Here is a 15720-nt window from a genome sequence, read left to right as displayed (position 1 = left end):
GCTGCCATTGACTGGTTTTCAACATCAGATCCTTTATTTGGTTCATTTTTGCGACTGAGAGACTTGGCACTCCCTGGTTTGCAGATCGTTACTTTGTTCACTGGTAGAGCCTGTTTCTGGATTTACGGTACGTAGGTAATGGATAATAGACTCATCATCTGGGAAAATTGGTAGATCATGGATTTCAGGTTCATCCCAGTCGATGAGGACAAGAAAGACAAGCGGTAAGGAATCATTAGGTGGATCAAGTTCGGCTGCTGTGAGTGTTAGGACAGAGTTTTCATCGTGATTGTTCTTGGTTTTAAAAAAGTCCGAGATTTCGTCGAGGTCTTAGATGGTATTATCTTCTACAGACTTGTTCATAATGTTTCTGTTCGCTTTCCTTGGCGTCATAGATATTCTGCGGTCCAAATTCAAGAGGTCTATCTCTTGCGTTATGTTCTTCTTGAGAAACAGATATAGAATCAGTATCATTAGGGATATCTGTAGTAGCATTGGAGCAGGTACCCCATTCATATTCATTGGAATCAGTCTCCAAGGCATCATCCCAGATTCTATCAATACTGTAAACTAGTATGTTGTATGGTGAAAACAAATTTTTGATGATAGATACCATTTTGATAGTTTTTGTTGATTCTATGTCAGATCCGTCTTCTATTTTCTGTATTTGTTCATAGACTATGCTTCCTCGGGGAGAAACAAAGGTATCCGGAGATGATTTTATTTGTTCTTGAGATATTGGTGTTTGAATATGAGCTACCGCTGCAAATATGGCCCTTTTGTGTTTTAGAAGCTTTTCCTGATGTAACTTTTGATCCTGATGTTCCCGTGCCTTGCGGATTGTCTCTGCTGATTTAAAGAGTGCTTCCTGCTAGGACTCTTCTTTGTACTTCGTCTTTACTTTCCATTGAGGTTTTGTAGTTAGGTGGGGTGGCCTTTTTAATAGGAAGGTGAGCTCACAACCCAAGCCTACTTTGTTTCTATTGGGTTGTGAAGGAAGATTTATAGGTTCAATGACTCCTTCCTTGCTTTTCCCAATAGGTCCTTTACCGTCATATCCCATTTGCTGCATGATTAAGTATCCTTTTCCATATAGGTGTGTAGGTAGAACAATATCCAGAGCAGCTGCTCTATTATCTTCTTTCTCATCTTTGTATAACCAGCTAAGAATATCCTTGTCTTTTGATTCATGTGCCAGAGTGCCCAATTGGATGAAGGTACCATCAAATTTGGTGATGGGCTGACTGACCAGATGTGTTGATGTAGTAGGCAATCCATGAGATCTAGGTGATGTTGGCAATTTGGCCAAACATAAAGGCTCCAAAGAGTATTCTCCTATACCTTGGTCTTTGATTTGCATTTTCTGTTTGAAGTCTCCCCATAAGGAGTTGGATTTTGCTGTTTGTTGCTCTGATGTTGAAGATCGCTGCTTTTCTCTATTATGAGGAACCAAACTGTCTTGGGCTGCCCCCATTGCGTTGCAATGTTGAAATGGATTGTGATCAGCAGATATGGAGACCTCTTGTCCGTCATAAGGAAATTTGACACACTGGTGATATGTGGAAGGTACTGCTTGCATTTCATGTATCCAGGGTCGCCCTAATAAAATATTGTAGGTAAGGTCTATGTCCAAGACCTGACATATAGTATCCTTTTGTATTGGTCCCACTTGAATAGGTAATATCACAGTTCCTTTAGAGGATCTTTCCTCATCATCATATGCCTTTATGGTAATCTTTTTACAGGGATCAATAGATTCTTCTGAGAAGCCTAATGCACAGATAAGCTTTAAAGTACATATATTAAGTCCGGCTCCTCCATCTATTAAAACTCTTTTTACTCGGTGTTTGCAAACAATGACTTCGATATGGAGAGGAGTATTATGCGGATGGCTTAAGGAAGCATCGTCATGTTCTGAGAAGGTGAGGTTATGAGGTCCAGTCATATGGGCGACCATGGCTTGAAATCTGTCTGTATCCAAATTTTGAGGTACATTGGTTTCCAATAGCACTTGTTCTAATATGTCTTTGTGCTTTGGTGATAGTTTCAACAATTCTAGTATAGATATCTGTGCTGGAGTTTTACGGAGTTGGCTAACCAAGTCATATTGGATTTTTGGTGTGGTAGTCGTAGGTGCAGTATGTCCTTTCAAGACATATTTCTGAGTTCGGGTTGTTACATTGACAGATTCATGATCACGCTTATCTCGAATGGTGATGACATTTACTTGATCTTCAGATGATATGTGATTTATGGTGTTGTTGTAGATATGGTTGACACGAGCTCCGCATGTATTATCCGAGGTTGAAGCTCCATCTTTGTAATTTGGAAGAGGTTTTTTAAAGGCTCCATGATCACCATTTGTTTTGAGACCATCTATTGTTAAGTCACCTCGATCAATCATATCTTGCACCACGTGTTTTAACCTCATGCAATCGTTCATCTGATGACCCTTGTTACGATGGTAATCACAATAGTGTGAATCATTCCACCAAGGTGGTTTGATTTGAGGTTCATAGTTGCTGATTGGAGGCAAAGAAAGAATCTTGTGTGCCAAAAGTTCTCTGAATGCTGATTCTAGTGATTGCCCCAGTGGTGTGAAGATACGTTTTTGGAAATTGTTCGTGTTGTTGCGTGAATTGTTGCTAGGTCCTGGATTCATGTTTTTGCTTTGAGTATCATTGGTGTTGTTTGTGTTGAGTTGTCCTTGATCGGTGTTTGGTGCATATGTGTGAGCATTTGGATTAGCAGTTTTAGGATTTTTCGTGTTTTGAAGATTTCCGGATAATGCGAGCGCTGGTTGCTTCGATTTGGGATCATATGATTCATTGTTGCCTTCGTTTTTGTTTTGAGTCCAAAATCGAGATTTGTCAAGGTTGGTATTGTTCTGGTTATTGTAGTTTGATGAGTTTGTTCCTTCCTTGTAGAATTTGAGTGTTCCCTTTTTGACACATGCTTCCTCTACTTGAATGTCATTCTCAATTAATTTAGCGAAAGATGGTATGCATTGAAGTTTTAGTCTATAACTCATTTCACTATTCAAGTTATCGATGAAGATTTCCATTTTCTCCTTCTCAGGAATATCTCGAGGATATCTGGATACCATACGTCGCCAGTGTTGAAGGAATATCACGAATGTTTCATTGTTTTTTTGTTTGGTGTTGCAAACATCTAGCATGGTTATGGCATGTTGGATGTTATAGGAATATTGGGTTATGAATTTGTTAACCAATTCATCAAATGATTTGACAGGTGGTGTAATTTTGGATAACCATTCCATGGTTTGCCCTCCCAAGCTTCTGGGGAATAACCTCATCAAATAGGTGTCATCATGAGCAAATTCAAGGCTCATTGTGCAAAATTCTTGAACATGATCTCGGGGATCACTTTTCCCATCATATTTATCAAATTTGGGAACGTCTGAGTTTGGAGGAAAAGGCACCATGTTCAATCTTCTGTCAAATGGATAAGGACAGATTTCGTTTAAAGAGTACCGCATTGTCGTCCCTTGTTGCATATCCTGTATTTGCCTTTGCAACGTTTGCATTTGTTGAGTAAGGGCAACCAAAGGCATATTGTCTTGTCGAGGGAAAAGTTCTTCCCTTGTATTTGTTCTCAGCTGAAAAGGTGTGGTAAATGGTATATTTTGCTCTGGTGTTTCTAGTTCGGGTATACGCATTTCTGGTATGCGTTGTTCTGGAATGTGTTGCTCAGGTATGTGTTGTTCAAAGTTACGAGTTTCTTTTTCTCTTTGTTGTTCTTGATATGCATATTGTCGAGATCCAGTTTTAAAGATGTTTGAGTCTAAATCTTCGGGAAGTTTAACACCTTTACTTGTAAGCATGAGCAGATATTTTTCCTTGTCATTTTCCATGAGTCTTTCTACAAGCTTTTGGAATGAAGGGTTTTCCTGACATTCCTGAAGAAGTGCTTCAGAAATCTCAGGATCTTCTAAGTGTGGAACTTCAAAAGGATTTGACAATCTTCGATTCATACTAGACTCGGCGTGTGTCTTGCTTTGTTGGTTTCTTTGAAAGCGAGTAATAGACATTTTAGTAGAAACTTTCAGTGGTGAAAGGGACAAAAGCCTCGTTGATATGTTGCTCAGGAGTGGGTGGTTCTGGTCGAGATGTGTTATAAGTGATACACTCGTCGGGCAAGAATGCTGGATTGATTTTTCCTCCGCGGTTTATGATTTGATTAAAAGCGGACTTTTGACAGTAGGCTCTTGTCTTCAAGGGTTTTTTGTCAAATTCGTTGGATTTGTTTTGGATATAACGTTTGACGTGATGAAGGAATACCCGATGAGATTTGAAGAGTTGACGATTGATGTATAAGAACTTGTTTCTCTTGATGAATTTGAAAAAACTAGGTGGTTGTTTCTTCAACGTGATGTTACGATAAAAGTTCTTTCTTCTCAGAATATGAGGATTAATCATGCATGAGTGATCAATGGTTTCTTTTGATTGATTTGGATTCAGTTGATCTTGTTTGAAAGATTTCAAATCTTACTTTATCAAAGTGAAGGTTTAGATGCCCCTTCACGACAAAGTGTGTCAAATGATATGGATAAAAGCTTCCCGATATGGAAACTTGATTTGACAACTTGAAAATTTTAAACAAGTGTTTCTGTGAGATAAAACCCGTAAGATGGTAAAAGATTCTGTTGATACTAATGATGAGGTTTCCAGATTATGATAAGATAGACATGTTTTATCGTGCGATTCATTTAGGATTTTACAACGTTTGTTTTGACACAAATTTAGCTCAAGAAATAGTCTTAACGATTTGTTTTTGCTATTCTTGTTTGATGAAAAATGATGTTTGATGAAGAAAGCTTCGGAAAATGTTTTCGAAAATTTTAAAATTCCTCACTATCTTGCCCTCTGTTTTTGTGTTTTGGATCACGCACTAAAACAGAGATTATATGCGCTACAAAATTTACCCCACGCGCTAAAACAATGACCACACGCACTAGGCTGCCCCCAGACACGCGCTAAAGTTTTGAATGTTCAAAAATGTTTTCTATTTGTTTTGAAAAATCTATGCGCTACCCTGAGCCTGCAACGCGCTAACCTGTGAACCCGATGCACTAATGTTTAGCCTCCATGTGCTAAACTGATGTTTCCACGCGCTAGACTGTTTCTTTGATGCGCTAAATGGTTTCACACTTTTTTGTCTTGAGATGAAACGCTACTGTTTGGAACCGACGCGCTAATTTGATGTTTTGATGCGCTAATAAAAAGTCTGCACGCGCTAAGAAGTTGCTCTTATGCGCTAAACTGCCATGATTTTTCTTTTGGTTGATTTTTTGCAAATTTTGAATTTTTGCTGTAAAATTTTTAAGTTTGATGGATGATTTTCTTAAGTAGTAAATGCAAGCACGGCACAAAAAGTACAACTATTTTGCCTAATCTAACAAAAAAATGTATATTCTGCGAAGATGTGTTCAAATCTCCAATGTTTTAACAGGTTTTGATACGAATAATACACTTCATAAAGACTCTTTAGTCAAGGGTCATAAATAACATCATAGCCCACTAGTCTCGATACTCCGTCAGCTCAAACAGCCGTGTCACCCCCTAGAGGGCGCCCGTTTTTTTGCCTTTTGCCAGAAATTAACCCAAAGTGAATCGCTTCACAGTTGAGTAGTTATCTTAGGAGATATATGGTGAGTAATCTTGGGGACGGATTCTTCCCCACCCTTGCACTATAATGTTATAAATGTCTGGTTACTGACTCGGTTCAAAGCTTCTATTTCTATGGTTCGTAATCAGGCTTCCCGTTCAGCCTTCAGTGATAAACTCTCTCAAGAGGCTTCCCAACCTTTAGAACAAAGGCTTTACGTATCTCAAGGATATTGGGGGAAGGCTAATCGCTACACGCAACCGTTGAAAAGGACTTTCGTCACTTTCCACGTTTGATTATAGTGGGTTGGAATTCTTGGCATCAAAGCCGTTCCCCACTTAGGTCGTTCCCTTCACACCGGTCATAAACGGCTTTAAGAGTTGATTTCAACTCCTCGGGAAGGCAAGCCTGCTAAAGGATTTAAATGCAGTATGACTGAAAGCGTAAGAGTAGGCTGACTTTTTGATCACCCAGTTAAGGGGAGAGCATATACCTTCTACTTTCGAGACAAGGCAAACAAGGTTCTTTTTATCTTTCAAGTCAATGATTTTCTAAGATCTATATGGAGATTGTTGCTCCATGAAAACATGGTGTTCTTTTTATTTCCTTCAAAGCGATGATTTTCTAATCTAGGAAAATAATTTGGTCAACAAAACAAAATTTCAATCTTGGTGGTCAACAAAAGAAATCGATAAAAGGGGAAGGACTTCCCTCCTTGATTTTAAACAAAAAAATTAAAGTGAGGTTCATTTTTCTTGCAAAATGTAAAATTGATCCTTTTAAGCACCAAAGGATGGTGATATTCTTTTTACCCCTTTCTTGCAAAAATAAAGATTGTTTTGTTCCTTTTAGAACCCAAATTGAGAAAGTTTTTCCTAGAAAAAGTAAGAAAAGATTGTTGTTGTGGTTCGTTTTACAGCCCAAAGTAAGGTGAGTTCAATTTTATCCAACAAGAATTAAAATGACTCTAAATTTTAACTAACTTAACTAAGTTAGCAAAAATCTAAAACTATTTGTAATTCTACAAATAAAATCTAGCTCTACCTGCAAGAAATTGTCAGAGTCTTGCAAAAATTCCAATCAATAGTTAGAAAAATCTAAATTTTGGTCGACTTCTACAAGTCTAAATTTAATTTCGGTTACAATTTTAATTTTTGCCTTCTGTCTGTGATGCGCTACAGAAAGGACTGTACGCGCTACAATATAACCTAGATGCGCTAAAATAATGTCCCAATGCGCTACACTGTTTACTGGATGCGCTACTCTGTGCGTCGAAAGCGCTGCTCTATTTTTCTCCTGCGCTGAGACCTACAGGAAAATTAGTGATTTGATGCACTAAAAGATGGGACTTCACGCGCTGGATGATAAACTCCACGCGCTAAACAGTGAACTGGATGCGCTAGGCTGTTAACCGGATGCGCTAAACAGTGATCTTAACGCGCTAATTCATTTTTCCCGCGTGCCTGCAAAAGTGGTTAAATTCAAAAACTGATTTGATATATGGGGTCTAGCCCCACGGTGGGCGCCAGAAATGTATGCGGGAAAAGCAGGTCGATAGAACTCAATATGTGAAAATATGTTCCAAAATACCTGTCCACACACACATAGGACTTCTTGGTCCAAGCTATGGAGTGATGAAGTATCACTCAACTTCCCAAGGTTAGTCCCATGGTTCTCTATCTTACAATGTCCCTCAAACCAATGTTTTTGCTCTCAGATCACTGAGCAAAATAGTTTAGGGATGGCAAATGTAAAAACGAGGGATGCTTTGATAGATTTTATAATGAAATGTATCCTAAGCTATGCATGATTCTAGAAATGCAATAAACTAGATGATAAGATGACAAGGTTAGTATGAGTACTATCCTAACATGATATATTTAGTCTATAATTGAGCTAAATGATAAAGAAAATATTCTAAACATGCATATTTAGACTAATTTCTAATTAAAAGAGGCTAAAATGATGAGCATAAAAATGATATGGAAGTTTGAATGTATTTGAGCATAAGTATGATACTACAAATTTGGAGGATGATTAAAATGGAGGAATGAGAGCTCTATTTATAGCAAAAACAGGGCAATGGATGGTCAGGATTGAAAGAGTTGATCAAGGGTTGAGTTTGAAAGTTGGGGATCCATGTTTGCAATTTGCACCAATGAAATGGTGACAAATGCCAACATAGGGTTGGGTTGAGAGAAGGGGTAGGAGACATTAAATGCCTGAGAAGACCTTAGGGTTATCTAGAAGGTAAGAGTCAATTCTAAATTAAGATTACCCACTGGATTAAGAGTTAATCCAAGGATAAACCTTTGTGCAAATGATTAAGAGATAATCATGGTCAAAGCATTAAATGTTTGATGAGACCCTTGGGTTGGATGAAGGTTGAGTTAAAAGAAATTCTTTAACCATGTAAGAGGGTTTGAGTTAACCATTAATGGTTATGAAGACTTTGGGGAATTAAGTGGTTGAAGGCTTGAAGCCTTTAATGGTTATCAAAGACTTTAAGGTTTTGAGAAGTGACTTCCCTTTGCTTAGGGATGTGACAAAGTTTAGAAGATGGGTTAGGCTAATTAGAAGCAATTAGAAGAGTCTAGAAGGGATTAGATAGGGGTTTAGGAAGGCAAGTGGGAGATGTAGGATTTTGCAAGTGGATGGAGGGATAATAGGATTTAATTGAATTAAATGATTTATTCAATTTGGTTGTAATTTGGGGAAATTAAAAAAATTAGATTTATTCAATTTTAGGATAACTATTTAATTAAATTTGAATTTAATTAAAGTGGATAGGGGGGATTTAATTGAATAAAATGATTTATTCATTAAATGGTAAAAAGAAGTCTAGTGAATTTAATTTAAATAAATTGAGTAATTTATTTAATTAAATAGAGGAATGTGGATAATTTAATTAAATTGGATTTAATTAAATAGAGACATGAACATAAAATATTCATTTAGGAATATGGTCATTTTTATGCGTCTACAGTAATCTGTTCATGTGAGTTTACAACCAGGAAGACAAAGCAGCCATTGAGGTCAACCACCTCTACAAGCTCGATGCTCAATTGGTGTTACTAGAGTCCCTCCACAGGCTTCTTGGAGGCACTGGGGTAGATCCCAGTACAATAAGCTGACCTCGATCTCCCAGATCCATGTATTGCTGTAGTCATTTGAGGAGTTGACTTTGACCTTCTAAAAGGTTTTCATCTCATCCAATCTCCTTCAGACCATTGCACTTCATAGCAGTTTGGGCTCCACCTCCTCATAATGATACCACTTCAAGACCGTATCTTTATATTTCTTCAGCAAAGTTTACATTAATATTAATAGAAAATCTGGATTTAATTCCGTTATCATAGCAATGGAGTCACAACTCAGCCACCTTAGTGGCAGTCACAATCTCTGTTCAACACAGCAAATAACTAGAAAAGGAACTACTATTTCAAATAAATCAAGCACACAGACAGCTGTATGGATGGAAAACAAAATTTTCAAAGATTCAAAGGTACATGTACATCTATGAAAATATAAGATAACAATGCCATATGGAAAAATGAGTAAAAATATTTACTGTTCACTGTTCTGATGTTTAAGCTATACTTATGGATGTATTTAATATTATAACTAGAGAATCGTGCAAGTATATGTAATCCTTGTAAGAAACCAAAGCTATTATTCATAGGATGCTTTACCAGTATAAAGTCTAGTATTAGTTGATCTCAAACACCTTTGAATTTGGCAAATGAAACTTTTGATAAGAAACTTTGTTACCCATGATACATAGAAAGTATCGAATGTACATTAATGATTTCTTCTCGGCAATAGTAGTTTTCCTTACTTGTCTTACTCATAAAACAATTAACAGTTAATAGTAATACAGTAAAACTAAATGCTGGAATGGAAGCACTGATTTTAAGTTAAAAATATAAACTGGGTCATGTTATTTTCTCTTTAAGTGATTTACACCGGACAATTCAAAACGACCAATCAAGATGCATTCCATTTATTCAGGTAGAGAAGCTATATCGTAGGAGTTTCCAGTAAGCAAACAATGCAGGCATGGTGATTGGGAGATAAAAAAATTTGTCAGCTGAGAGGGCAGAATAGATAATTGAATTGAGCAATAAAACAATGCACAGCTACTGCAGTAGGAAAACCAGAAAATCATATTGCATCACTTCTATTCTACAAAAGTAAATACCTCAAACATCGGATCACACTTTCTGTTGCTGAGGATTCTTGTAGAGCCTCCACTGCAACCACAAGAGCTCCATCTCGGAGTCCAAGAGAATTCTGAAATTAATTATTATCATTTAATCACTGCATCAAGGCACTTTTTGAAACTGAAACAAAGCCACAATGCATTAGCTTCACAAGGATGAAAGAAAACACCTACCTTTCCAAGTTTTACAAGAGTTGGGTCGAGTGTAGCCCATGGAATGCTGCCATCGGTCCATCTTTTATTATTAATAACTGCCTTGACTAAATTGCAAGGGATATTGGCATCAGAGGATGCTTTAGTAGATTTTTTGGATAATGAACTTTTTATTGACTTTGTTGGCTCATCCACAATTGCTGTTTTGGAAGGCAAAACACTGGAACTGCTCTCTTTTGGCAAGGATTTGATGCTCACAGGGGACTTCTTGTTAGCAGTAATCTATCATGCAAGAAATCACTGAGAGACTGAGAAAACAGATATTCATCATAAGTGTAAAAAATCACAAACCTACTTTCAAGTGTATAAGTGAAATTTATGAACAAATATCAATTGTCTAATATCAATTGTCTGAGGATAAAATTCAATGAAAGAGGGATGCTTAAGGTTATCAAAAATTCAATATGAAAGGAGAAAATGCACACACACCATTCTGATTCAAACTCCACACAAGATTGTACTAGACCTTCACAAGTAAGAGTTATCCATCATAATAAAAGCTATAAAGTTTCTAATTTAATATCACCCCTTTAGAAGGGTCATTATGACCTATGCTATTTCAAAGTTCATACTTTAAGTCCAGAATTGAGATGAAATGGTCCAGAAAAAATAAATGTTTATGTTTACTTGCAATGAGGACCTTGTGTCAGGGGTCATGTGACTTGTAGTAGTTGGCAATCACTCAGTGAAACCAAAGACTAGTATGATTTATTCTTGGCAAGAACTCATAAATTTTGACAAGGGAAACCATGGAAAATATTTTCATTTTCAACAAAAGAACTTCATTCTGTGACAAATCCTCATATTATATACCAAAATTAACATCAGTAAACATATTCTAAATAGGAAAACACCATTGTGATAAAAATGAATATTATAAATAGAAAAGTATTTAATATATTTATTGTGCTCATTTTGATGCCTGCAAACCAAAGTCTGAAACTTGGACTCAAGAGGAACTGAATAAGCAAATTAGTAGGCTTGGCACTAGCATAAAGTTGGACAATAAGGATTGGGTCTTCTCATTTTTTACGAAGAATATAGTCAAATTCAAAAGTATCCAGCAAATTTGAGAGAGTACTGTGACTAAAATAGAATTCTAATAGCTTGAATTTGAAAGGAATAACAGTATGTAAAGAAGGATAGGTATTGAGTGTGTGAAGGCTTTACATCAATGAGCACTTGCCCACTTTGGAAGAATGTTTGCCTATATTTAGATTATAATAAAATTGTAACAAAAAAGAAACTCTGGCACATAATTACTCATCAGCTTAAATAAATCCTGTACAAGAATGCTGTCTGCAAGAAAAATAGAGAAAAGAAAAGATGGGATTTGGATATAGAGGTATCAAATAGAGTCTAAAACCTTTGCAAATTAGCAGAGAATATTCTATCCTCCACCAAATAAGATTTATTGAGCACTTATCATATCTAGCACATAGCACTACAAGACTAAATCCTAGAACTAGGTAAAAAGGATCAGCTAATATAAATAAGGCCATTCGTCAGAATATATGAGTTGTTGAGATGCGATTTTCTTTTTAACTTGGATAGTATAGGAGAATCTCATCTATTTTGGCAGGTTTTTGGTCACTCAAACACCCTGATTCAAGATTACTATGACAGACTGGCATCCCAGCTAGATGCATATGCAACAGCATGAAACTCTTTCACACCTTGAAAGTAATCATCAATTTTACAAGATTTGGACTCATCTCAGACTGATTCAGATGGATTCAACAAGCTGGCTCAAGCTACCTTAAGATTCAGTTACTCCGAATGAATTCTTTACTGACAATTCAGGGCTGTCTCTTATTGTTTCTTAGGTGGCTGGACGTAATGCTCAGACTTGGCATTCTCACTGTCAATCCTTTTCAATTTATCGTGGTTCATTTGTCACATGGAAATGAAGTTTCATCACCAACGTTCCTCACAATTATGCCTGGCACAGATTTTGCATGAAGAAGTGAGAATAGAAAAGACAGGATCTGGAGATAAAGCTACAAACAGGGTATCTGCAATAGGTGATTCTCTTATTCACTCATGAAATATATTAATATTTCAGAATAAATTGTGTTACTTTCTTTCAGAAAACAATTACAAGGGAAGGCCAATATGCTAAAGGAACTTGGATTCTTTGAAAGAAAGCCAAAAAACACCTATCCCAAAAGAGATCTTTGACCAAAAAATTAGGGCTTTTATTCTGTTTCAAGGCAAACCTACTCTCATGCTTGGGCTCAGAGTAATCAGAACTCAGTTGAATGAATGAATAAATGATTTTACTGATGTACACGAGACTGATCAGTCTATGGGACCAAGAAATCACAGCCCTAAACTATCTTCATATTCCTTTTAATGTCAGATCTCTTTCTATGTATCTTGACTAGAAAGCTAACAGTCTGGTTGATCTTATCCTCGCAAATAAACGATTTCAGCAGTTTGACTTGGAGAGCTGAACCATTTCAGTTCAGGAGTTGTATGACTGGGTCAAAGAATCGTGGACCTATGTTTTAGACATTTCCCTAATAACGGGTCAAAGAAATTTATTTCAAACAGCAAGAAATTGAGTTTGGAAATTGCTACTGTAGGAATTTAAATACCATAGCAAGGCAATGAATCCAGAATTATTGCATTCAGGAAATTTATTTCCACAGCAAGGCCTTGACATAAGAAATTACTCTATTCAGGAAACTTATTTCCCCAGCAGTGCCTTGAAATCTCATTGGTAATTAAAAACATCAACCCAAAATTTATGTGCTGCAGAATCTGGATTTTTTTATTATCCAGACAATATAAAGGATAGGAAGCGAAATATACTTACAGGAGAAGGGCTGACATTACGCTTTGGTTGTTCCATCTCTTTAAGCGTTTTCTTTGAACCTGTCCTTCGGCTTGGGCTTTTATTCTTGATATCCATCGTGCCTTCCCAGCTTTTCCTCAGGGTCTTCGGCCCGAAATCTGCCATCTTCACTCTATTTGCTTCGGCATAACCCACAGAGCTCCGCCTGGGCGGCTCCACTGAAAATCTTTTTATTGACGAAGACTGATTACCACTATCTTGTGATGGAGTTTTCTTCGTAGACGACGACCTCTCCAGGCGGACCAATTCGCGAGGAACGCCGCCCCGAATTCTGCTTTGGCTTCTGGTTGCGCAGGGTGCTGAGGCACAGCTGGTTGGAGAAGAAGGCAGGGAGCGGCCATTTCCTGAAGATTTCTTAATAATCACCTTGGGGTTCTCGTTAGAGCTGTTTTTTGAATGGGCCCGCTCTAGCGTGCTCTGTTTCTGCTTCAGCCGCTCCGTAAGCTTGGCTGCAAATGACGATGATTCGGAGGGGCTCGAACCAGGAACGCTTCCGGTAGTAGCAGCGTTATTATTATTGCTACAATTATTATGATTTTGATTCTGAATGTGATTTTCGTCTTTAGTTTTAGGCTTAGAGGTCGGGGGTTCGGTTCCCCCAGACTCCGAATTGCGGTTCAAGAACCCTGGCGACTGCGTGGCGACCAGATCTTCCGGGTTCCCTACACAAATATGGCGCCCTGGCACGGGCCTGACGCCTCTCAGCACAGGAACGGGGGATCCGGCCTCTAGCTTATCGACATGAATGAACTGTCCCAGCTGCAACTTGTCGCTGAGAATAAGATCATCGTGTTCTTCGGCCAGAGAAACGTAAGTTGCGTGGGAGGAGTCGGAGACCTTCAAGTAGAAACCCTGATTAGGAAATAGCTCGCCCGCTGCAAGCGCGGGAACAATATTTATGACCTGTAGCAACACCGACCTGTATTCCCCACCCACTCTCACGTCTGTGTTCATGTGCTGCAGCAGCTTGAGCAGAACCCCGGGCGTCAGGCTTGCCATTTCAAACACAATCAGTCGGCGACGTGTTTTAACTTAAATGAAACATAATTACAGCAAAAGCCACACCCTGCAGGCTCAGATCACCTCAATTGCCAGGTTCGAATTCCGTATTCTCAGTTTCTGCAAAGAAGAATCACACACAGCTAGAAAAATGATGGGGAGTGTTGAAAACTTGACGGTATTACAGAACGCTGTTAACCGACATTCCACTTCGCTGAGATTCACTTCTGCAGTTACACAGAAACAGGACAATCTACCCTCTTTACTAGTCAATAGCGGACTCGCCTCGTCCCTCCAAAATGGAAAAACCGCTGTGTGGGCTAAATTCAGACGAAGTTACGAGATCAAGATGAATACTATCATCATTTTCCCACTGTATTTCCGGCTCAGTTTGTGACGAATGCTGCAGCTTCTGCCATTGTTCCTTATTTTGTATAGTACTTTATCCTGTTCTGTGTTTCTGTGCCAGATTTGCAATTAAAGCCTTTCCACAGTTTCCCCTCCTTTTTCTATTCTCGTTGGTTCCTCCACCGCTGTCCGCACTGTCGCTGTTGCGGCACTCCTTTGCCCGGGTTCAAACCTGCGGGCAGTCCCACTCATGCCACGTGTCCGGAATGTGACCCCGTAAAACTCGCTGGAATAATAGAAGAAGTCTGACGTGGCAGTCGGTGTCAGTATGACATGTGCAGCACATGGCCAACGCCAAAGCCCTAAGTAAGGTTGACTGAGGGCTACTGCCCTATTCCCATGCCAGCTGGCAGTCGCTTTAAGGGAATCTGAGCAACATCGTATTCATACGCAAGCTCATAACTTTCATTCAAGCTCTGTGCCATTTGTATTACTGCACGATTTTCAGGGCTTTTCAATAACTCCATGCATTTCACGCTTTCTTGCAAGCAGGCAGGCAAGCCGCAAGAATGGAATGTGCCCTAGATGCCATGCCCGTCTCTGTAATGAAAAACAGATCGCCAGTTTTTTATGGCGATTGGCCACCGCGGGAAAGTAAATTCTGTTTCAATCAGATTTTGGAGTGTGTAATGAAAAACAAGCCGCCATTTTTCTATGCCGATTGTTCACCGCGGGAAAGTAAATTCTGTTTCAATCAGATTTTGGATTCGGTAATGAAAAACAAGCCGCCATTTTTCTATGCCGATTGTTCACCGCGGGAAAGTAAATTCTGTTTCAATCAGATTTTGGATTCGGTAATGAAAAACAAGCCGCCATTTTTCTATGCCGATTGTTCACCGCGGGAAAGTAAATTCTGTTTCAATCAGATTTTGGATTCTGTAATGAAAAACCAGCTGCCAGTTTTCTACGCCGATAGTCCAACGCGAGAAAGTAAATTCTGTTTCAATCAAATTTTGGATGAAACAGAAAAAACTAGAATATCCCAACGGGAAAAATATTTCCGTGCACCAATTGTAGCTTTGGTAAAAAACAATTCCCAAGGTGTCTCTTGGGAAAAATCCCCGCCAAAATAATCCACGGCTTGTCGAAAAACAAATAATAATAATAGTAATCCATAGCCGTAACAGTGGAAAAGCCAAATGCCCCTCAATCAATCCAAATGGTATTTGTCAATCGAATCTCTTTCTAATCATATCCATCTTCTTTTCTTCTATGTTTTGAATTTATGACCACCACATGTTTTATAAATTTTTTAAAAAATTAAAAAAATATTGAGAAGCCAAATGTCCCTCAAATGGTATTCGCCAATCCAATCTCTTTTTAATTATATCTATCTTCTTTTTTTCTATGTTTTGAATGAATGAATGAGTTTTAATGACATTCACGAAAC

General features: G+C 38.2%; 1 protein-coding gene across 1 annotated transcript in view; it reads right to left on the bottom strand.

The window, feature by feature from the left end:
* Positions 1-14716, bottom strand: part of LOC131077549 (uncharacterized) — a 36999-nt gene extending 22283 nt beyond the window's left edge. The window contains exons 1-3 of the mRNA XM_058015065.2: positions 12885-14716; positions 10025-10285; positions 9830-9921 (exon numbers count right to left, since the gene is read on the bottom strand). Coding sequence (XP_057871048.2) covers positions 9830-9921; positions 10025-10285; positions 12885-13922 — 1391 coding nt within the window. The 5' untranslated portion in view covers positions 13923-14716. The remainder of the gene's footprint in view (positions 1-9829; positions 9922-10024; positions 10286-12884) is intronic.
* Positions 14717-15720: the final 1004 nt, after the last annotated feature.

The sequence above is a fragment of the Cryptomeria japonica genome, chromosome 6, assembly GCF_030272615.1.
Source record: "Cryptomeria japonica chromosome 6, Sugi_1.0, whole genome shotgun sequence".
Taxonomy (NCBI): Eukaryota; Viridiplantae; Streptophyta; class Pinopsida; order Cupressales; family Cupressaceae; genus Cryptomeria; species Cryptomeria japonica.
This window is presented reverse-complemented; position numbering and strand designations above follow the sequence as displayed.